The 21771-nt window shown below is 44.1% G+C and overlaps 2 protein-coding genes across 5 annotated transcripts in view; both read right to left on the reverse strand.

The window, feature by feature from the left end:
- The window catches only part of LOC148779114 (uncharacterized), a 52144-nt gene extending 38412 nt beyond the window's left edge, over positions 1 to 13732 (reverse strand). For all 4 annotated transcript variants that reach the window (XR_016046768.1, XR_016046766.1, XR_016046767.1 and 1 more), the window contains exon 1: positions 13403 to 13732. Coding sequence is in view for 1 of the 4 variants with exons in the window: in XM_088854780.1 (XP_088710906.1) it covers positions 13403 to 13601 (199 nt within the window). In the remaining 3 variants the exon portion in view is untranslated. The remainder of the gene's footprint in view (positions 1 to 13402) is intronic.
- A 6580-nt stretch (positions 13733 to 20312) lies between these two features.
- On the reverse strand, positions 20313 to 21035 carry LOC148779116 (uncharacterized). The gene is made up of 2 exons (XM_088856594.1): positions 20932 to 21035; positions 20313 to 20748 (listed from the first exon to the last, which is right to left on the reverse strand). The coding sequence occupies exons 1-2, from the start codon at positions 21033 to 21035 to the stop codon at positions 20313 to 20315; spliced, it is 540 nt and encodes a 179-aa protein (XP_088712720.1).
- Positions 21036 to 21771: the final 736 nt, after the last annotated feature.

A 21771-nucleotide genomic window follows, 5' to 3' on the forward strand; every position in this document is an offset into this window, starting at 1 on the left:
CCTCAAACCCGATGAGTTATTGGTCATTGAAGGTGTCCAAGCCAAAAGCTAGACATAGATAGGCCCCAAAATCACCTCCCATCTCTGGGTTGATCGTGGCTTGATATTTATGAAAAGAACAGTTGTGGAATCCCGATTCATTTCATCGAAAATTTCCTCCCAGATGGTGAGAAATCACCGAAAAACCGAGCATAGATCATGAAACTTGAAGATTGCATGATGCTAAAAAATCTCAATTTCTTTCTAAAAATAAACCACATTCCAGCAAGAAAATGCCCACAAAATACACTGCATTGGAAAGCGCTCGACGTGTAGAACATATTTGAAGCCTCGACACTATCTCCATGGGGTTTGAGAAAGAAACCTCCACAAAGACAGAACCTTAACCCAAACCCATTAACCACAATTCCCAACAAACCCTAACCTTAGATAGAAAACATCAAAATACCAAAACCACCCTTAGGCCATTAAATAGAGGAAACCAACCCACTTCCCTAAAGCCGTTGGAGAGATAGGGACTAGGGTACAACTCCCACTGAGAACATATAACTCGAAGGCTATTAGACATTTGGCCCAATATTGCTCTCCTTTTAAGAGACATTTTTGTACTTCTTCACCTCTCTTGAACACATTGGTTATGATTGAGAAGGAAAAACGACACTTGGTCACCTTGACTCAAGCCCCTAACAGATGGGATACATTCATGGGGACATCCATTTATGAGGAATGCGAAATGAACACTTGATATGGAACTAGTCATCCATGTTCCCCAGTCATAATCAAACAACATATTTGTCATAACTAGGTCCCACATATCCCAGTTAACATGGTCGTCTGCCTTTTCAAGGCCCAATTAATAGATCAATGTAGGTGGCTTCCAGACTTATGCCTTTTATCAGTTCACTTGTTAGCAATGATGGCTGCATCCAAGATTTGCATACCTTGTCCAAAAGTACCTTGGGGTGGAGAAACAACCTCGTTAAGAAGGCAAAGCCCGGATGCAACAACCTTGGCTAAGACTTTTGTAGGAATCATTCAATAAGCTTATAGTCTGAAGTTTAAATTTCTTAAGCAACTTCAAGCTTGGGGTTTAGGGCCTTTGTAAATGATAACTCTTTGGTGTAATTTGGCAAACATCTCCATCAAATCAGGATGAAGAGGGGTAAAGATCCCCATCACATCAGGCCCCAAAGACTCCCAAAAGTGGCAATTGGGAATACCTTAAGCCAGGGCTTTGTCTTGGCCAAGCTTTGTGATAGCTTTAAGTACTTCAAACTTCAAAAATGGCCACTCTAGCCATGCTTCATCACTGTTAGTGATTCTTCGGAACTGGAGATTGGCTCCACCTCTTCTACCGAGAAAATCTTTCAGAAATAACTACTAAAGGTCATCATAAATTCTGCCCGTCTTTGATTTAGAGGAGTTGTCTCTGCTTCTACAATTTGCATCTCAATCTTCGTTGCCAATAAAGTATTTCTTGCTTAGTATTTTGTATATTGACTTGGCAATGGTTCTCTTGGTCCTCTCTAACGACTCTTGAACTTTGGTTTCATGATGAAACCAACAGATCTATATCCTCAATGTTAACCATCAAAGCTTCATTCTTTATATCGACTTCACCAAAGTATTCATGGTCTTTCTTTCAGCCACTGTAGTTTTCTAGAAAACCAAAAATCAGCACATCTTCAACCGCAAAAGACAACCACCATTGGGGGATCAATTGACGAAAACATTTGTCCTCCAGCCACATCGTTTCTAAACCGAAAAGATCAAGGTCCATTGAAGACCGGTTCAGAGTCTAGGATGACTGCGGCATTGTCTGATAAAGTTTTGCGCAAGGTTCTAGTGTGAACGCTTTGGAAAGCGGCCTCCCAATCCAGGCTGAACATAAGTGGATCGAGCTTCATTAGGGTGTGGTTGACGAGGTAATTTGACCGAGTGGAAGAGGCACTATTGAGTTAGAGGTGTATGAGGTTATGCTTAGACACATGGGAAGAGAAGTCTATCAGCTAGATGTAAGCCACCATTATTATATTCAAAATACCAACTTATGACATTGACGTCACCACCTACACACCACAAATTTTTTTTTTTTGATAATGTTAACATTTGTATTGCTGAGAAAGGGAATTACAGTATATTCTCTCTCCAGGAGAATCCTCTAGACGACCCGGTAAAAAGAAGATCAAAAACCCATGTACAGTAATAGGATTTCCCCCATAAGTGCGGTTTACAAAAAGAGGCTAGGATAGGGCTTTATAAAATTGCCCCCCCCCCCCCCCCCCCACCCCACCTTCAGATGTACAATGACAAGGAAAAATAAAAGGGCCCAAAAAATTAAAAAGGGGCTTCACTAGTCCAAAGCAAAAAAGAAGGTGGACCCAGTTTGAACTGCCTCACCCTGTCTTCTAGCACCCTCCTTCGCCAACCAATCCGCGAAGTCGTTGGACATCCGCTAGGTATGCTGCCATGAGAAGTACATAGCCCTGCAAATTTATTGAACCTCGTTAAAAACTTGGATCAAGTAACATGGAGGATCACATGTCCTACTAGCCCATGAGATGACATTCTTGGCATCACCTTCCACTATCAAGCTAGAGCCCTAGGAGGAGTTGAATTTTTTTAGAGCAAGGAGGAGGGCTAAGGCTTCCGCATCGTGAGAGTCCTTGATGCCGAGGTAATCGGAGAAGGTGATGAGAATATTGCCTTCAAAGCCTCTTAAAACCCCTCCTGACCTTGCTGGGCCAGGGTTCCTCAAGGAGCACCCATCGTTCGGTGGTAACCAGAGACTTGGCCTAGCTGCCCCTGCTGGTTGGTGATGAAGGATATTTCCCCATTGGGAAAGGAAGAAGGATCTTGGAATTCCAGCTAAGAACTTCATGTTGGATGCCCAAAAGGTCACCAGGGTGGTTACCTTTTGAAAAATGGCCGGAATTGAAAGCTTAGTCCCTCGAAAAAATCTGGAGTTTCTTTCCATCCATACTAGCCAAATGGTAGCAGCTAAGGTCGCTTTCCACAGGATTCTACCTGCCTTTGGCCAGCTTGATTCAAAATTGATGGTAAGGAGGCCTTTTACCGAGGGTGGGGTAACCCATTGTAAGCCAAAAAGTTGTACCCTGCCCCATAAGTCTGAAGAGAAGGCACAAAGATGGAACAAATGGGAGTTTGTTTCCTCCTCACATTCACACAAAACACACTTATTCAGAATGGGCACCCCTCTTCTTTGTACTTGATCAACTGAGAGAGCTTTTTGTGAGAAGGCGAGCCAGTTGAAGGCCTGTACTTTGGGTGGTGCAATAGTGGACCAAATTCTAGAGAAGTGTTCGGATGGGGAGGGGAAGGAGGAAAAGTTTTTGTAGAGTGAAGCCACAGAGAATTTGCCCGAGGGAGTTAAGGTCCAAATGATATCATCTCTTCCTTGAGAAATGAAGAAGAGAGAGTGCAGGGAGTTCAATAGTCGCTGGAAATCTGCCGTCTCGACTTCGTTTAGGCTCCTGCTAAAGGAAGGATTCCAAACTCTGCAGCCTCCCAAGGTGCTAAGTTCCTGGGCCACAGAAGAATCTTGGTTTTGTGCGAGAGAGAAGGGAGTTGGGAAGGCCTCACGAAGAGGGGAAGTCCCTAGCCATATATCTTGCAAAAATTTAACTCTCGACCTTTCTCTCAGGTGGAACCTAATGTGTATCTTGAAAGAGGACAGGACTGTTAAAAGCGACTTCTAGGCCCCTGAGGTATTATGGACTTGGGCTCTTCCCGGGAGCCAATTTTCTGATGTAATCTTATACTTGAGTTTTAAGACCTGCACCCAAAGGGCGTTTGGCTGAGTGCCTAAGCGCCACCACCATTTCCCAAGCAAGGCTGCATTGTGATTGCGCAGTACCTTTATCCCAAGACCTTCCTGTACTTTTGGTTGCCAAACCTTGTTCCAAGCAACAAAGTGGTATCTCCTCTTGTCTTCTTGCCCAGACCAAAGGGAATTCCTCATGAGTTGATTCAGGCGGTTCGCCACATGAGCAGGCATATGGTAAAGGGACATGAGGTAGATTGGAGAGTTTGCTATGGTAGCTTTTATCAAGGTAGTTCTTCCTGCAAAGAAAAGGTATCTACCCTTCCACCCGGCCAATCGTTGATTGATCTTGTCCAGTACTGGGGACCAAAGCTACTTTCTTGGCTTACCAACACCAAAGGAAAGGCCCAGGTAGGTTGTAGGCAGGTTTTGGACTTTACATTCCCAATCTGAAATGAGATCCCTAATCTCACCAAGTGACAAAGCCACCCCCAGCATACAAGATTTTCCACATTAATCTTGAACCCAATAGCTAATTGGAAACAGCTGAAAAAAGTTTTTAGATTTTTTGCCTCAGCAGCAGTAGCTTCCAGGAAGACTAAAGTGTCGTCCGCGTACTGTAGGTGAGTGATAGTGGGCCCTTGTCTACTAGTTTTGAAACCTATAATAAGGCCTGCTTGGTAGACTCGAGCAATGGAATGGCTAAAGACTTTAGCAGCTATGTCAAAAAGGAAGGGGGAAAGGAGGTCTCCTTGTCTGAGATCCCTAGAAGAGGGGAAGTAGCCTAGAGGGGTTCCATTGATGAAGATGGAGAAGTGAGGGTTCGAATAGCAACCCCTCATCCATTTCCTCCATCTCTCCCTAAAACCCATTCTGGCCATAGTCGCATCAAAGACTGACCAATCCACATGATCATATGCCTTCTCCTAGTCAATTTTGAAGATGAGACCTGGTTGTTTGGAAATGTGTCTCGAATGGACACATTCGTGGGCCACAAGGGCCCCATCCAGAATTTGTCTACCTTTGATAAAGGCAGATTGTGAGTTAGAGATGATGGAAGGCAAAACATGTTGCTGTCTAAACGCTAAAACCATTGCCAGGATCTTGTAGGAAGAGTTGAGGGGACTGATACGCCGAAAGTCTTTAATTTCCTAAACTCCTTCTTTTTTGGGCACCAAGGCTAGGAAAGTGGCATTCATGGCTGTATTTAAAATGCCCCTATGGAAGAAATCCTCAAAAAATTTGACGAAGTCATGGCTGACTACGTCCCAATACTCCTTGAAGGGGGCAATCGAGAAGCCATCAGGCCTAGGGGCCTTGTCACTTGCTAGAGCTTTGACCGCTTTAAGAATCTCAGGTTCAGAAAAAGGTCGCTCTAGCCAAGCTGCTTGGCCTTCATTGACTGAAAGGAAGTCTAAGGTCGAGAATCTGAGTCTGGGTTCAGGGGGAGCTGAGTATAAGTTCTGAAATAACTGTAGGATGGCTTGTTGAATATCACCAGCTTGGGTAAGGTAAGTATTGTTGACTTTTGTTGTCATGATAGCGTTGAATCTGCGATGACAGTTGGCTATCTGATGAAAAAAGCCAGTGTTATGATCCCCTGCTTTCAACCACGAAACTCTGGATCTCTGAAACCAAAAGATTTCTTCTTTTTTTAGGGTGGCGAGATACTCCATCTTAGTCTTAGACCTAAGATCCTGTTCTGAGACGCCTAAGGGTCTGGTCTCTTCAATATCATCAAGGTTGTTGATGGTTTCTAGTAAAGAGGACTATACTTGCGCGAAGTTCTCAGGAATGGTTTTGCTCCAAGATTTGAGAGCTCCTTTGAGAAGCTGAATTTTCCTTTGGAGGATAAATCCCGCTCTCACCTAGACCTGAGAATCGAAGGAAGTCCACCAAGATTTAACAAGGGCTGGGAGGTCCTTCTCTAGGAGCCAATGCAGTTCGAATCTGGAAGGTCGGGTGCCCCTATTTACAGGATTCGTGTCTAGAAGGATGGGACAGTGGTTCGAAGTAGGTTTAGGAAGGGCCAACAATAGCGATCTAGGGAAATGTTCCTCCCAATTTGCTGAAATCAAGAAACTATCAAGAACCTATTAAGTTGTGGTTGGACCACGTGTATTTGCAGCCTTGAAGAGGGATATCTATCAACTGATTACGGTTAATAAAATCTAAGAAATCCCTCATTTCTTGGGTGATTGAAGACGAGGAGTTCCTCTCGTGGGACCAGCGGACCACATTAAAATCTCCCCCAACACACCAAATGGGATGTGGAAGGGAGGCAATGTGATCCAACTCAGCCCACAATCTTTGTCTGATGGTGTTTGAGTTCAGGCCATAGACAGGCGAAAATTTCCAAGGGATTCCATCTGAATTATTAGAAAGTAGGAGAGTCATAGAAAATTCCAAACGAAATGTTAGATGAGAGAAAGGTCTGATGGATGCCAAATCACCCATATTCCTCCTGAGGCTCCAATAGACGGCAGAGAGACCCATTGGCAAGGTCTCCTGCCCCAGACCAGACGAACAAGCTTTAGGTCAGGGTCTAGAAGGGCAAGAATAGTTGGGGAGAGTTTCAAGGTTAAGGCTTTGACGGCGTCTTTCTTAGAGTCCTGACCAAGGCCTCTGATATTCCAAATTAGTCGTTTCATTTGTGATAGGTGATAGCAAGGGAGGATGACAGTTTGGGGGACCTCCTCGGGCGACCAAGAATAGATGGGGAAGGGTTGAAATCAGTTACTTTCCCTGGGAAGGAAAAGGAAGAAAAGAAGTTGCTTAACTCTCTTTGTCCTTTGATTCTCACCTACATTCTACTTTCTGCGTCAGCCGTGATGAACCTGTGCTGGTCCTTCAGGTCCATTGTACTCAAAACCCATTATCATGTACATTGTTCTCATCCTATCTTCCTCTCGGTTAGACCTGTCTTCTAAATTTTCTTCTGCAACCTCGGCACCTTGGGACCAAGGTTCAACAAGATTTTAAGAGGAAAAGTTGAAGGGCTGGGCCGACAGGTAAAGGTCAGAGGGTAGGGTTGGAAGAGGAGGGGAGCTAGAGCTAGTATGAGCGGGAGGAAAGAAGGTCAGCACAGGGTCAATGTCGTGAGCGGAAAGATGGAGAGGTTGACCAAAGGAACTATTCGGAATGCGGTATAGTGGAGAGTTATCAACCGGAGTGTTTTCCAGGTCCTGAACATTAAGAGTAGTAGGGTTAGCCGAGATAGGGGAAGGCATTATCAGTAGGAAGGAGAAGGCAAGAATATAAGTCAGGAATTGGTAAGTCTGGATGGAGGTGTAGGAGGACAGAGGGTAAGGGGAGTTTGGGGGCCACACATAGTGGATGATCTGAGTTCTTTGGATATGAACAAGGTGAGGGGTAAAGGAAATGTGGGGGGCCAGGATGTCTGCGACTGAAGCAGGATCAAGAGGGGAAGGGTCCAGCGATTGGGCGGTGACGATGCCAACTGGGAAGAGATCGTTGTCCATCTTCTATGCGGGGGACGGTCTGGAGCCCACGGGAGAGAGGGAGTCAAGGTTTAACAGATAGAAAGAAAGAGAGAGGAAGGTAGAGTGAAGATGAGGACGAACCCACCAAGTAGCAGATTGAGGCAAAACAAGGCTAGATTCGACGTGCTGCACCACCCCAAAATCAATGGATGAGATGGAGGTATGAACGGAGACAGACCCAGATTCAGGGTGAGGTGGTTGTGAGGAGGGACATATAAGGGAGGAGATTGGTGGAGTAACAGAGCCTCTTGATGAATGCTCCGTAGGAGGTACGTCAATATTATTCGACGGGGCCTTCTCGAACAAAGGCTGGATGATGGCCAGCTGGCTGGGATCAAGTGACAGAGGACCATTGCAATAACATCGGGTAGCGGGCCCTTCTTTGGGGGATGAGAGAGGGGTAGATCAAGGGATGGCGGGTCGGGCTGAGGCTCGCCACCAAGGGGGAAAGGACATGGGGTAGGTGAGGGGTCAGAGTTGTCGGAAGGTGACACCTGGGGGAGAGAGGGTGAGGAGGCGGCCTGAAGCAGGGACAGGGGATGGCCTCGGGTTGCTCCCTCTGCTGCGAAGAGCTATCTGATGCCACACGAGAGGAGGCAGTCAGCTGAGGCGGCCGCGTGGGTTCCAAGGCATGCAACATATGTGAAGGGGTAGGTGGGGGAGTGGAGCACGTGGTAGCCTCAAGAGAGGAGAGAGAGGCAAAGTGAGAAGGGGAGATGAGGGGAATGGGATAGGATGGGTCGGGTAGAGGGGACGACCCGGAGACTTGCGAAGCAAAAGAGGGGGAAGGGGGGACGATGGGCCAGGTCGATCGCCTAACCCCGAACAGTTTTGAGGCATGTTGTCCACGATTACCTCTTTCCCCAAGCATCGATTTAAGTCGGCGACAACACTCGCATCTTCCAAAGGACTCGGAGACCACATCTAGTCCATCACCGATTCCTGAGAGGTAAGCGAGTCAAACTGAGTTTGGCCTTCCTGTGAATCCCTTACCAGGATCGAAGAGGATTTCCTAGCCCGTTTCTGAGTAGGATTCGACCGGCGAGGGCGCCAAGTTTGTTGATGCAGCATTTCTGAGGGTCTTCGACGAGGTCTCAAACGTTTGTGTTTCTTCTTTGTCACCACCACCCACTGCTGAGGTAGCCAGAAGAGAATCCCCGATAGGTTGGTGACGGAAATCGGGGGAGGGAGGCAAAGCAAAGGACCATGAGATCGAAATAGGGTAGAAGAGTTCGTTGACATCTAGCCAAAGAGTGCTCGGAAATCTTTGTGGTGTCCAGGACCTCGACCAAGAGGCGAATGGAGCCCAAAGGCAAGGACTCCAGCAAGATCCAGTGGATGGAAACTAGGTTACCATAGGATGCCGCCAGTCTCTTAAGGGTTTCTAGAAACCAAGCATGCAACGGGATATGATGAAGGGTAAGCCATACCCTTTGCTTCCTGTAGGAACTTTCTTTAGGAGACCAACGGCGCAAGGAGCAGGGAACACCTTTGAAGGAAGGGTTAGGTTCTTTGAGTAAGGGGTGGTTAGCCTGTTCCTAAGAGGGGAAGGAGAGTAGTCTCCATTAGAGAGCCGTCTACTGATAAGATAGGGCTCCCCCCAAAGGGTTCTGGCCCACTTCTCGATCCCTGTTGAGTCATCTCGCCCCAGGTGAAAACTCCCGACCAAAGATGCTGAAAGTTTCCTGACTAGTCTATCTGTCTCTTCTGGGATTGTGGTAATACAGTAAGGTAAAAAAGGGGAAATCTGAGAAAACGCGGTAGGGGTGGAAGACTCCTGATGCTTCTTCTCCAGTAGAATAGGAGGGGGGGAAGATGCAACTCGAGCATAGGACTGAGAGATGGACAGAAATGGAGGCGGAAGTCTCTTCTGGTGGGAGGTGCGAAGATGGGTTATTGGGTATAACGCGTAAATTTCATTCCAGGAGAAATGGGGAAGACGGTGGCGATGAGGAAGACGTTGGCGACATCGACCTTCCGCCATTTGAAAACGACCTTCTGCCATTTGAAACATTTCAAAGCTTTTCTTTTATATTTTGTGGGGGGCGTGTGGGGTGTGTGGGGTGAGTCATCAGTACATGTCTAATTCTTGATTAATTGCAATGGAGGTCCACTTGAAGTCATTCGAGGGTTGAGCATAAATGTTATATGGAAATTAGACACTGGACAAGATTAGGTTTCGAAAAAATATAATCCAGATCAGTGGTTTAAAAAACGGATCTATGCCCCGGATCGAGCACCCCAAAAACCCATCCGAATCGGTGAATCGACGATTCGGATCGGGAATCGACCGAATCGATCGGATTCGGCTTGAAAAAATCCAAAAACCAATATTAAAAAATATATTAAAATCATTATAAATGTTATTTTTTAGGAGTCCAATAAGAAATGGGGGTACTCCATTAAAAACTTTCATTTTTTTTTGCGAATATTGAGATATTCTTTCTTTGTATGAACTACTGTTAACCATTAAATTTACATCACACAAAAGGAGAAGCATAAAAGTATCATGGATGTAGTATATTGTCATACATGGACTACAATAAAGCATACAATTCGTAAAATATGACCTAATACCAAAATAAAAGACGATGTCGTTCTTCATCTTGGTCACACTGGTGCCATCGATTGAATTCGCGTGACAATTCATTGAATCGATCTAGAAACGAATCATCCAAATTAGTGGGCACCTGACTATACCTAACTCCCTGAGTGTTAGTGTTTTGTTGTGCTCATAATCCAAAATCCCCGAAGCTTGTCCATGATTCATGCTCACCTTATTTTAATGTTATGACATTAAATATGTATATCCGAAAAAATTAAGTTATCAAAATCGCCACTTTGTGGCCCAAATAGCTACAAAGAGAGAGAGAGAGAGATAAGGAGACGGATGCTAACGGGGGGAGAGAGAGGGAGAGGATAAACTAGGTAAAAAAAAAAAAAAAGATCGATCGATCTGCCTATAAATTACTACAAAGAGATGGAGAGTAATCTCTTTAGAGTATCTGGTTTTGAAGGCAGGGCTTCTGTTACGGCCATTTTTATCAGTTTTTTCAGCTTTTGTTTGGGTTGGGTTTTTGGGAGATTTGGTTTTGGGTGGTGGAGTTTGTAATGTAGGGGAATGCTAATTTTATACAGAGAGAAAGGGGTTCAAAAGGTTATGTGAGTCTTGTTAAAGAGATAGAAAGATAGGAGTAGATAGAGGGTGGGGAAAAGAGTGTTGACTGCAATGTAAAATAGAGGTAGAGAGAGATGAGTATTGATGAGAGAGAGATCTAAATATTGAAGAGAGAGATGGGTGTACTGAGGAAGATGAATATTGAAGAGAGAAAGAGAGATGGGAGTTTGGAGACTGGAGTGTACTGACAGTTGATGAGAGAGACAAAGGGGGTATGGAAGGGCATCGAAGCTATTGATTTTTATTTATGGATGAGAGATGATTGTTGTGTGCCACAAAAACTTGGGATAATTATCCCACATTGGGAAATCTAAAAAGCATGAAGCTCTATAAAAGGAAAAAGCCCTCATGATCAGTACACGTGTTTACGGATGGAGGCCACTGAAAGCTCGGGGTCCATTTGTATAAAAAACTCTTTTAGGGATGGCATCAGAACAGTACGGACATGTGAGGTGTCCGAACCATGTTGTCATAATAGCGATTCATTTCCGAATCATAACATCATCATGATGATTCACTGTAGAAAAATGCAGGATCCTGTTTTATTAGTGTATCCGGGATGGCCTGAACGATTCCCGATCCGAATCGCCCGATTCTGGATTGGGTCGACGATTTTTTAAACATTGATCCAAATGCCACCATAGGAACTGCACTGTATGCCACTAGTGCACACCAGGCGAGCAATCTACCCAACAAATAATCCATGCTGGTATGGGTCTTAATATTTCTCTGACACCCTTACAGTACCCAAACAGAAGAATCCATGTAACCTAGATTGAAGTTATCAAACCATCAATTACATTGATTCCAAAAAGCTCATGTCAAGCACTTCTATGTGAATTATTTTTTACCACCCTATCTATTGTATCAAGATATGGGATTGATATAAATCAATCCACATGCAACTGAGATGATAATGCAACATGTATGCAAAGAAAAAAGGAAACTATTATTCAGTTCCTCTTTATGGAAGAAGAGTTAAAGAAAGGGGGAATGTGACTAAAAGAGATTTAATAAGAGCCGATATGTGACAGATTTTATTTAAGAGTATAGAAGAAAAATTGATTGTTGAAATTTAAATGACTTATATAGTTGGATATCTAGGAGAGAGAGAGGGAGGGGGGAGAGAGAGATGGGAGGATTTTTGGGAAGAAAAGAAAGAAATTTATTATTTTTTTATTCGAAGAAGATATATCAAGGGAGGAACTCATGAGGGTAATTCAAATTTTTGTTCGTTTCCTTGTAAAGAATTAATGGTTGCTATTAAATAGAATTGCAAACAATACAGGGTGGTCTCCACCAACTAAGAAACACATATGGTAATTGAAGAGCACTAGGAATTTCCTTTAAGATTTGTTTTTCCTTTAAATAGTTGATGTCCATAGAGCTAATTATCCAGCTCCTTCAAACACCACGTTTAGTGTCCATCTAGACCACACTATACCATCTATATGGGAATCATGCAGGAATAATAGAGGGCTGAGGCTGTCATTAGTGCCTGAAAATTGTGGATAACAAGTGGATTAAATGGTAGTAGTTACTATAGAGTCCTTTAGGGAAAAAGAATAGTTGATTTCCATGGAGCTAATTATTAAATTCTTTCAAGCACAAGGTTAACAGTCCAGCTCTACCACATTAATCTATGCTATGCAGGGCCATAACAGAAAAATCCAAGTGAAAAAGCCAAAGATAAACCTTAATAGCTTCCAACAATGTTACACCTACCAGGTACCACCACTACTGCAGCATCTAGGATGGATATCAAACATTGGCAATGAAAACATACCATGATGACTCACTTCTTAAGAAACTTAGTCATCATCAATATAACAAGACACACAATTCAATGGTTACTGACTCTCAAAGCGATGCTATTAACTTCACATTCTAGCCCATAAAAGAGCCCAATTATACTTAGAATTAGAATGAGAAAAGCACATATGATTGACAATACAAATGGCACTTAACACTCTTTTCTCGTCAAAAACATAAAAGCACCCCAATTAAAAATTATCAAAAACAATAAATTATCCATGAATGTCAAATTTGATTGGGATCCAGAACAATCAATGCCTCCAGCCCTAGACAACACATAAAATCACCTCATACAATAAAAATTAATTAGTAGAAAACAACTGAAATGCATCTAAGTCCTAGCAAACCCGGCACTAGAGATAACTGGTAGCAGGCACCTACATAAAAGGATTCAAGCACAAACAAATGGATTGATCATAAAAATAACCAATGAGTTCATCATTAAACAATTCAAGTCAAAATACAAGTTCTTGGTACAGAATGCGCTCTTAACATCTCATTTCGTGACTACTCAAACATGGACAGATTATCCCTGGAAGAGTCTACACGACCCATCTCGGATCAAAAGGAGCATAGAGCAGAGATGCTGATTATATTGACATCACAATTCTGTTAGAACTGAAAACACATCATTTTTGTAAAAGAAAACAAGCATTTAGGTTCCAACATCAGTGTGATTGGTAACGGCAGTCAGGTCCTGAATTTGTATCATTGCCCCATGGGCATAAAAGAGGACAATGAGAACACAACCAGCATAGAAGAATACATAGAGTGTTCAGGTTCCGAGGTTTCTTTTCTGTTTGGGGGCATTTCATGGAACCTCCTCTACCATCATTGTCACCAATCTATCATATCCTCACCACGCATAAGTTCATCATAAAGAAAAAACAGAAATGGAACCTCCTCAACCATCATTGTCACCAATCTATCATATCCTCACCACGCATAAGTTCATCATCTATGAATCAGGTCATCACACACAAGTTTTGATAAAACAGGATGTTCCTCACAAAAGAAACATCAGATATGAGAAAAACAAAGAGGGAAACACAAAAAGTTACAATCAAAATGTAGTCAAGAATCCGAAAGAATGAAAGGAGAGAAAATAAAAAGAAAGCTCACCGCCAAGCGACGTGGAATCAGGGAAGAAAGAATTAAATGGAGTGGAGGTCGATGTTTGTATAGAGGGAGATGGTCTTTGTGAGGTGGAGTTGAGATGGAATTTTTGCAAGGAATTGACACCTGCTCCTGCTCTCTCCCTTTCAAATTCCCTCCTTCCATGACTGAATACAGGGCTTGCCCTCCCTTTTTCTGTTTCCATTGTATTGTATGCAAACCCAATCTTGTGCTCATCTCCATCCTCACCAGTCAGAATAAAATAGGGAAGAAGAAATATGCATCAGCGACTGCAATCAGGCCCCGTTGGATGCCGGCTAGGCCCTAATGCCGCATTTCAAGTGGACAATTGTCATTTTATTTTTAAAATAATATTTTCATCTTTGTTTAAAGCTTCAAAATAGTGTAGATGGACAAATATATGAAAATCTTGAAAATTGACTATCAAAAATGCTTTACAAAATATATTATTTTTAAAACTTGAAATCTATTTTTTTCTCATGTCTAATTTCAAGATGATCAATTTGATGATACTTGGGCATCAAAACAACCTCTTCTACTAAAATTTTTGAGAGAGGCACAAATTTGATTGTTTAAAGACTCCTCCCACGATAAACCTTTCCCTTATCTATCTATCTATCTATCTATCTATCCATCTATCTATCTACTATATCTTAAACCAGAAGAGAACCTGCACTATTTTTATGATATTGTCATCTCCCTCTTAGTTTTTGTTTTTTGTTTTTTTTTAATTAGTAGTTATGAATATCATAAAGATACCTTTCCACCAAAACATATGTCATTTCTTCCCCATCCTTTTTTTCGGGAGATTAGTAGCTATGGATATCACAAAGATACTTTTCCACCAAAAGATACGTGATTTTCTCCCCATCTTTAAAAATAGAAAACTACACCGTTATCTCCCTCTTTTTAAAGAGGACTTGCCCTATTTTTATGGAATGGGTCACCTCCCTCTTATTTTGCAAAATATTACAAAGATACCTTTCCACCAAAAGAAATGTCATTTATAAACATCTCATAACCACCGTCAATATTATAAAACGTATGATATTGATATTTTCAAGTCTCCTTCATTTCCTCTCTTTCCTCATTCTCTCTACTCCATTTTATCCATTTTACTTTACACCTGGCAATTCTCTTCTTTGTTAAATCATCATACTCTCCTTCTACTCTCACTACCTCGCACAATCTCTGAAACTTTCACTACATCGCACAATATCTGAAAAATCGATGAAGAGAAAAAACAAGTAAACCTAAAAGTAGGCTTTTATCCCACTTTGCTTGATTCAACACTAGTGGTTTTTGTGTCCCCTTAGGAAATTTCTGATATTTATTTTTCTATTTTGTAAAGTTTACAATATTATACCTGAAATTTGAAATTCACAACATCGCACAATATTAAAAAATCCTGCAAGTCAACTCATTGCATCGAAAAATGGAAAATCGGGGAATTCAACTCTCGCTGCATTGAAAAAACAAAGTGGAAAAAATTATGCATTTATCCCTTTCCTTCTGTGTGATGCTTTTACTCTGAAGTTCACATTTTTACAGTATTAATCATGCAAACCCATTGTCCCCATGAATATATAAGATGATATATATTATCTAAATTTTACCATTGACAAGTAGAGGTGGATTGGGAGGAAAGATAGAAGAAAGAAGTTTGAGAGAGAGAGAGAAGGATTTTATGGGTTTAGAAAGGGAGAGAGAGGGACGAGAGAAAGAAGTTAGAGAAAGAGGGCATGCGAACATGCAGTGGGCCATGTACTGTTGAGGCGAACCAGTGCCATCAAAGACCGACAATCTCTTTTTTTAGTATTTGATAGGGAAGGGGATTTGATCAATAAAAGGCAGATAAGGCTTATGGTATGAAACACTTTCATGTGTTTTTGACGCCTGTAAGTCTTGGATGCTTTTATTGATCATCTTTGTACGTCCTCTTGTGTGAACATCGATGGCGTAGCTTGGGAAGCTACATTGGGCTGGTCCTCAAGAGAGACAGGGGTATTCGGAGGCCTCGAGGCCTAGACAAGAGGGGAAAGTTGAGGTCTTTCCTCTTCTCCACATGGCAGCTCAAGAGAAGAGTTCACCTCCTGATGGGAAGACACCATAGGACAGACGTCTTCCAGCCCTTTGAGTTTGTCAAGAATGTTGTTTACTACATTCTCATAGCAAGCCATTGGGTTTTTAGGGTCTTCCCCGTCATGGCTCACCACCATTACCTCAACTTGCTCACCAGAGTCGGGTAATTCAGCGGGCAATGTGACCCTAGTCCTCTTCGTACCTCGATCAGACATCCCTACAAGCAAAGGCTGGAATTGCCCCGCTAAATCCTGAGATTACTTTAAGGTGAGCGTGAGTGTTGTACGTCATTTTTTACATACTTACATCTCCCAAGTGAACAAGGAGAGAGCCGGCAACAGCCTGGTCCTCTGGGTACACAAGACACCGGCAAGCCGAAGTTGTGCTTAAAATAAAGCCTCAAATCCAGTGAAGCATAGCTCAACATCCAAGCATCGAATCAAAGTGGGGACGAGTTCAATGCAACCGCCTCGCAAAGAGCTGCAGACTGGTATGACTCTTGCATTCCAAGGGCCGATGAATGCAAGTCCCCAGGTCATAGAATAAGTAAATCTTCTCGGTTGCCGAAATCCCTCTTTCTGGTGACCTCCCAAATTAGGCAAAAACGTAAACCAGAACAAAATCAGCCCAAACTTAGTGCAAAATGACTGCGACTATCTCCTCTCTCATTTGCAAGCAGAGCCAGGAGCTAGAACATCGCGAGTTAAACTGCATTGGCAAACAAAGTTCACAAATTTGGCTGGACTTCCACCCCGTGGGAAAAGGCCACCACAGCAATACTAAAGGGCATCAAAACGCTCAGAGTCGCAAGGACATTGAAGATATGCTTACGAATCATCTGAACCATCACCACAAGTTGCAGAAAAAGCTTCCAAGATCTGGCCATGGCAAAACAACTTGCATGCAGAGACGGCTTCGACATTAAACCGAAAAGATCTCAGGAACATTTTGGTCATTGCGCCTAATTTCGGGATTTATTTCCAATTTCCTAAATTGTAATTAAGTTTCGTTTTTAAGCATTCACCCATTTTTTAAGCATTCACCCATGGGATTGATCTTTTCAGGTCTGTAAGCGGAATGGGGGCCAATAGGTGGGGTACATCCTGTTATGCAGGATGAGAGATGGTAGAGGTAAGATGGGGGATGAGAGGTGGTGTGGTGGATTTACTTAGGAAAGGAGGGGGGTCAGAACCTGCATTGATTGTGGGAAAGTAGAGCCCTAGGGGAGAGTACATGTGGATGAGAGGGAGGTGGTGATGAGTTCGGTGACAGGGGATTGACATGACATTGGAGATGGCTAGAGGGTGCCTCCCACAGTAGCACGCGCAACTCTTTACTCAAGAGAGGTGGGGAAGGGTGAGTTAGTTGACAAGTGACAACCAAAGAAATAGGTCGAATGGAAACATGAGAGGACAAGGTTGGGGGAACAGGTGTCACAATCCCATGAAACTGCAGCCTTCGATTGTATCGAGGAGACGTGGTGGAATATCACATGATGGGCGAAGGGGGGGCGATTGTGGGTTATCAGATGGGATTAGGGGAGCCAGTTGTCTCATGTATTGGTTGTAGGGAAGATCGACAGGTCCAGGATCACAAGTTGATCATCCCTCTACATGAACTAGCAGGCTTTTTAGCACACATGATGATGGTAGTCTTGAAGTGGAGGTGTTGGGGGAGAGCTCACTAGGGCATGTGTCAGCGCTACACAAAAGAGATTAGGGAGCGTCAATGATGAGATGCATTCGCATCTAGAATCTAAACGGAGGTGGTACGAACATGAGGACCCCCAAGATTTACCATTCGATAGTTACAAGAGCTCTCCTTGGTGTCTGTGGATTACAGCAGTTCACCCTTCATGGATTTCTGTTGTCTGTTCTAAATGGACCTTACCATAGTCCCTCTTCAACTTTACACCATGGTTCTGCCCATGGCTGCCAAGAGTATATCATGTAGAATGCGAGGCTATCATCATCTTTGTCCTAGCTTTATCCCAACTATTTTGGGGTTAGCTAGTATACCAAGCAATATGAACCCAAAAAAAGTGGCCTTTATGGCAAGCCATGACTTGGAAGGTATGAGCAGGGGATCTACGACTTCAATGAGCAACTGAATGGTGTCCAATGGGAGAAATTTAAAAGACTTCCAATGGACCGCAAAGAAATTGCCATAGGTCTCACCAATCTGTCTAGAAGTATTGTTATGCCACACATGGAGGGGGATATCAGTGGCTCTCAGCCAAATCTTCCGTTTGTGGAGGGAACCCATAGGATTAGGCACAAGGTCCCTTTTTAGGGTTCCTATTACATAGGGCACTAATGGCACACCCTTCCATCGGGAAAGAGAATAGAATGACACCATTGATTATCTATGACAGCCCAGGTATGGTTCATCCCAAAACCGCTAGCTGTGTCAGTTTGAGTTACCGTGCCTATCTTGCTACCACGCTAGGTCAACCACCATACCAGTCTAGCCACTGTGTCAGGCTAGCCACTCGGTCAAATGTCTCTTTTCTCTATTCTATTTCTTTCTTCTCCTTCCATCACCCCAATCTTCATCTCATCACTTCTTCCCTTTCTCCTTTGAATGTGTGTGAATTGGCCCAAAGATAAGGTGAGGTCCCTTGGCCCACTTGTCTTGTAAATTAATCGTGTATGTGTGATTGCAAAAACATGAGAGTACATGTCAATGGAGTCAATTTTTAACTAGTTGTAGGACTAGGGGGCTTTCCGTCGTGATCTAAGAGGGTGGCCACGTGAGTTAGCCCGAGTGAGTCACGAACCCAGGTGAGGTGTGTCCCGCCTCACATTAAATTCCTCTCTCACGGGTTGGTGTACCTACCATTGTTTCTTAACAAGGTTTTCGAGAGAGCGATCTCAAGTCTCGGGTTCTCCTTGAAACCCGAGCCATATGCCACGTGGTCATTACCACTCGGAGGGCGAGAACCAGCTTGGCAACTCCACTGAGGATGACAGACCGGGGCACATATGTAATTCCACTAGGGATAACCGTAGAACACAAATGGCGGTAGCCATGCTTAGGCACGCACGACGCTAGTGTGGTCGACGACAACATGTGCGACGATAGGCAAGGTGACAATTGCACAAACGGCGCTGAGCAGCGCTCATAAACGACGGTCATGCACGACGTTGGCTAGTGACTTTCATGCGCGATGCTAGGTTTGGGCCTAAGGCCTGAGCTCGACCTAATCTTGATCCGGCTGACACTGGATGTTCGGCGCTACATGGGCAGCAGTGACCTGTGTTTGGGCTTCCGGTCCAGCCCATCGCCTTTTGGCCTTTAAGGACCTGACTGGCATTTTCAATTGTTTGGGGCACTTCTAGGGAATGGCGTCTACTTAAGGGGGTAAAACTCCTTTTCACTATTTTACTAAAGGTAAAACGTTTAGAGGTTTAGCAGTGACAGAGGGAAACTTCCTGACGGTGATTTTGGCAAGAACATAGGGCGAGAGTAGCAAGAAAGAGAGTTCTGGCTGGGAACACCGAGGTGTTCGCGGGGGTCACTATTGTTGGTGTCTTGTTAGCTAAGTTATTATGGCAAGGGTTCTGAGATACCGGTCGAGCGAGAAAATAGGGATTGAGGGTGTAGTTCCGCAGACTTCTGACGGTTTTCTGATGGTGTGGAGGTAGGGGAAAGGTCCCATTAAGTGGCAGAGTTCCTTGATGGGTATAAGGTTTCCTAGCTAGAAACCGAGAGGTAGTAGGGTAGTGAGCAATCACTAGGGGAGACGAACGGTCACTGGGAGGGTGCAAAGAGCCATAAGCAACCGAAGGGTCACAGAAACTGAAGGGAGTTGAATAGTCTCTGGGGAGACGAAGATTCACAGGGCCTGAACAATTGCAGGCCAACACGTACAGTGGTAGGTTTCACACGGCTCTCATAGTGAGCGGCAGTAACTATGCCCTCATGCCCACTCGGCGATCCTTTCATGGACGGCGGCAAGTCGTGCCCGACTGTGTTCATGCTCGGCAGTGAGTTGAGGACGACAATTATTGTGCATGGCGCTAAGTCATGCGCGGCGATGATCACACTCGGTGTTAAGTCATGCGTGCTGATGATCACGCAAGACACTAAGTCATACGTGACAATGATCACGCACGGCGCTGAGTCGTGCGCAATGATGATCACACATGGCGCTGAGTCACGCGCGGCGATAGTCATGCACGACGATGACTTGGGTAGGCAAAGGGTGGTGACCAATGGTAAGGCCAGGCTTATGAAGTCTGTTGGAAGCCAAGTCCTCCTGCACAACTGTGAACTCCATGTTGTTCTGTGGAAGGATACTCACTGTGAAGGGGGCGTGCTCTCCATCATAGGCCAGTTCCTTGTTAGAAGGGTTTGCCTTGTATGTCTGATAAAAGCCATCTAGAACCCTTTTTGCCTTCCTCTGCTGCGAGAGCATCATCTTTTTCTCATATGCAAGAGCGATGCTCTGGCGCATCTACGCTCTTTTCTTCTGATGCGAGACCAACTTTTTGGCCTGTAACCATCATCTTTTCCTCAGATGCAAGGGCGAAACTCTGGCACAACTACCCTCTTTTCTTCTGCTGTGAGAGCAATACTGCTTGCTAGATTTGTAATCTCCCTAATAATGGGCTTTTTGGCTTGTAATTCCTTCTAATGCAATAAAAAGAGTTAAACTTTGTTTGAACTGTCTTGCTTCTTTTCTTTTCCTCCTTTTGTTTTCTTTTTGTTCTTACTTCCTTTTTGTTGTTTATTGAGTCTTTTGAGAGAGTATCAAGGATAATACTTCTTTAGGTATCACCCATTGATGGGGGGCATCGCCTCCTCTCCATTAGGATGGGCCAGTATGTAAGCCCCATTTGGCGAGACTTTCATGACTATGCCCATGCATAATTATCAGCCTTTTGACGACGAGAACCAGATCTCTATGAGAGAATGAGCAGACTTTGACAGACTTATCAAAGGCCCTCTTCATTCTCCCCTGGTTGAGTTCGAGATTCTGCTGAGCTTCTAACATCTTTTCATCGAGGCCATCTAATTCTTGATAGAGAAGCTTAGCCCTCTCATCTTCGATCAGTCTTTGATGTATGGTGAGACACAACGAAGGGAGTTGAATCTTAAGAGGTAAGACTCCTTCACCTCCATAGACCTGAGAATAAGGAGTGGAATCGGTGGCATTTCTTGTGGTGGTGTGATAGGCCCATATTGCTTCAAGAAGCTTCTCCTGCCAGTTCTTTTTCGTCTTTGATACTGACTTCCTTAAAACACTGCGCAAGGTCTTATTGAAAGCCTCAGCTAAGCCGTTCGCCCGAGGGTGGTACACAGTTGAATACTTCCACTTGAAACCCAAATGGTTAACCAAGCGATCAATGTGATGATGGCTTCTGAATTGAGGGCCATTGTCAGATATAATTCGGTCAGGCACCCCAAATCAGTATATGATGTGATACCGCACAAAGTTGGCCACTGTAGCCCTAAGAACTTGCTTGAGGGGGACCGCTTCAGCCCACTTGGAGAAATAGTCTGTTGCCGCTAGAATGAAGACATGACCCATTGCAGAAGGAGGGTCGATAAGACCTACAATGTCCATACCCCTTTGTGAAAAGGGCCATGATGCCATTGTAGGGAGTAGGTGCTCTAGACGCTAATGAATAAGGCTCGAGTGCATTTGGCACACCGGGAACCTCTTGGCATAGTTTAAGGAATCAGCAGCCATCGAAGGTCAATAATACACCAATCTGTGTATTCGTACATAGAGCTTAGGGCCGGACTGATACAGCCCACATATGCTTGAGTGTACTTTTTCCAATACCTTATTCGCCTCTTGTGCATCTGCACATCTGAAGGCCTTCCCCAAGAGTACCATCTTGAGCCAGCTCCATCGGCTCGGTCATGTCTCTAAAGCCCATAAGAGAGCTCAGGGTAATGACCCGTTGGGAGATCAAGTCCTTCGTCCTCCTTGGCCTAGGTTGACTCCAGTTCCTGACCCACACCCATTTCTTCATCTGATGGAGACGACTCTTTCTTGCGCAAGAAAAGTCGGCCAGCCGCAATCCCAATCGCAATTCTGGCATGAGGTCCATAAAAGCCTCAAAGCTAAGCACGACAGTGGTTAGAAAATCCTGATCAGAGAAGCCACTAAAACAATCGGGGCAGCCAACTCTGATGACCCTGTTCACTAGAACCCCTTCTACCCTCTTCAAATCACAGGGCCCGAAGAGGAAGTGCGTGAATCCGGCATAGTGGTCAGCGTCATAAAATATGACCTGACCACCAAACTGTCACGATCC

Source organism: Amborella trichopoda, chromosome 13 (genome assembly GCF_054954075.1).
Source record: "Amborella trichopoda isolate Santa Cruz 75 chromosome 13, AtrichopodaSantaCruz75HAP2 v2.0, whole genome shotgun sequence".
NCBI lineage: Eukaryota > Viridiplantae > Streptophyta > Magnoliopsida > Amborellales > Amborellaceae > Amborella > Amborella trichopoda.

Excerpts from the sequence above, each read along its gene's own strand:
- LOC148779116 (XM_088856594.1), bottom strand. The coding sequence starts at position 21,035 with ATGGGTCATGTCTTCATTCTAGCGGCAACAGACTATTTCTCCAAGTGG. Across the intron at positions 20,749-20,931 it reads ACAGTGGCCAACTTTGTGCG|TGTTTTAAGGAAGTCAGTAT; the intron begins GTATCACATCAT and ends GACCTTGCGCAG.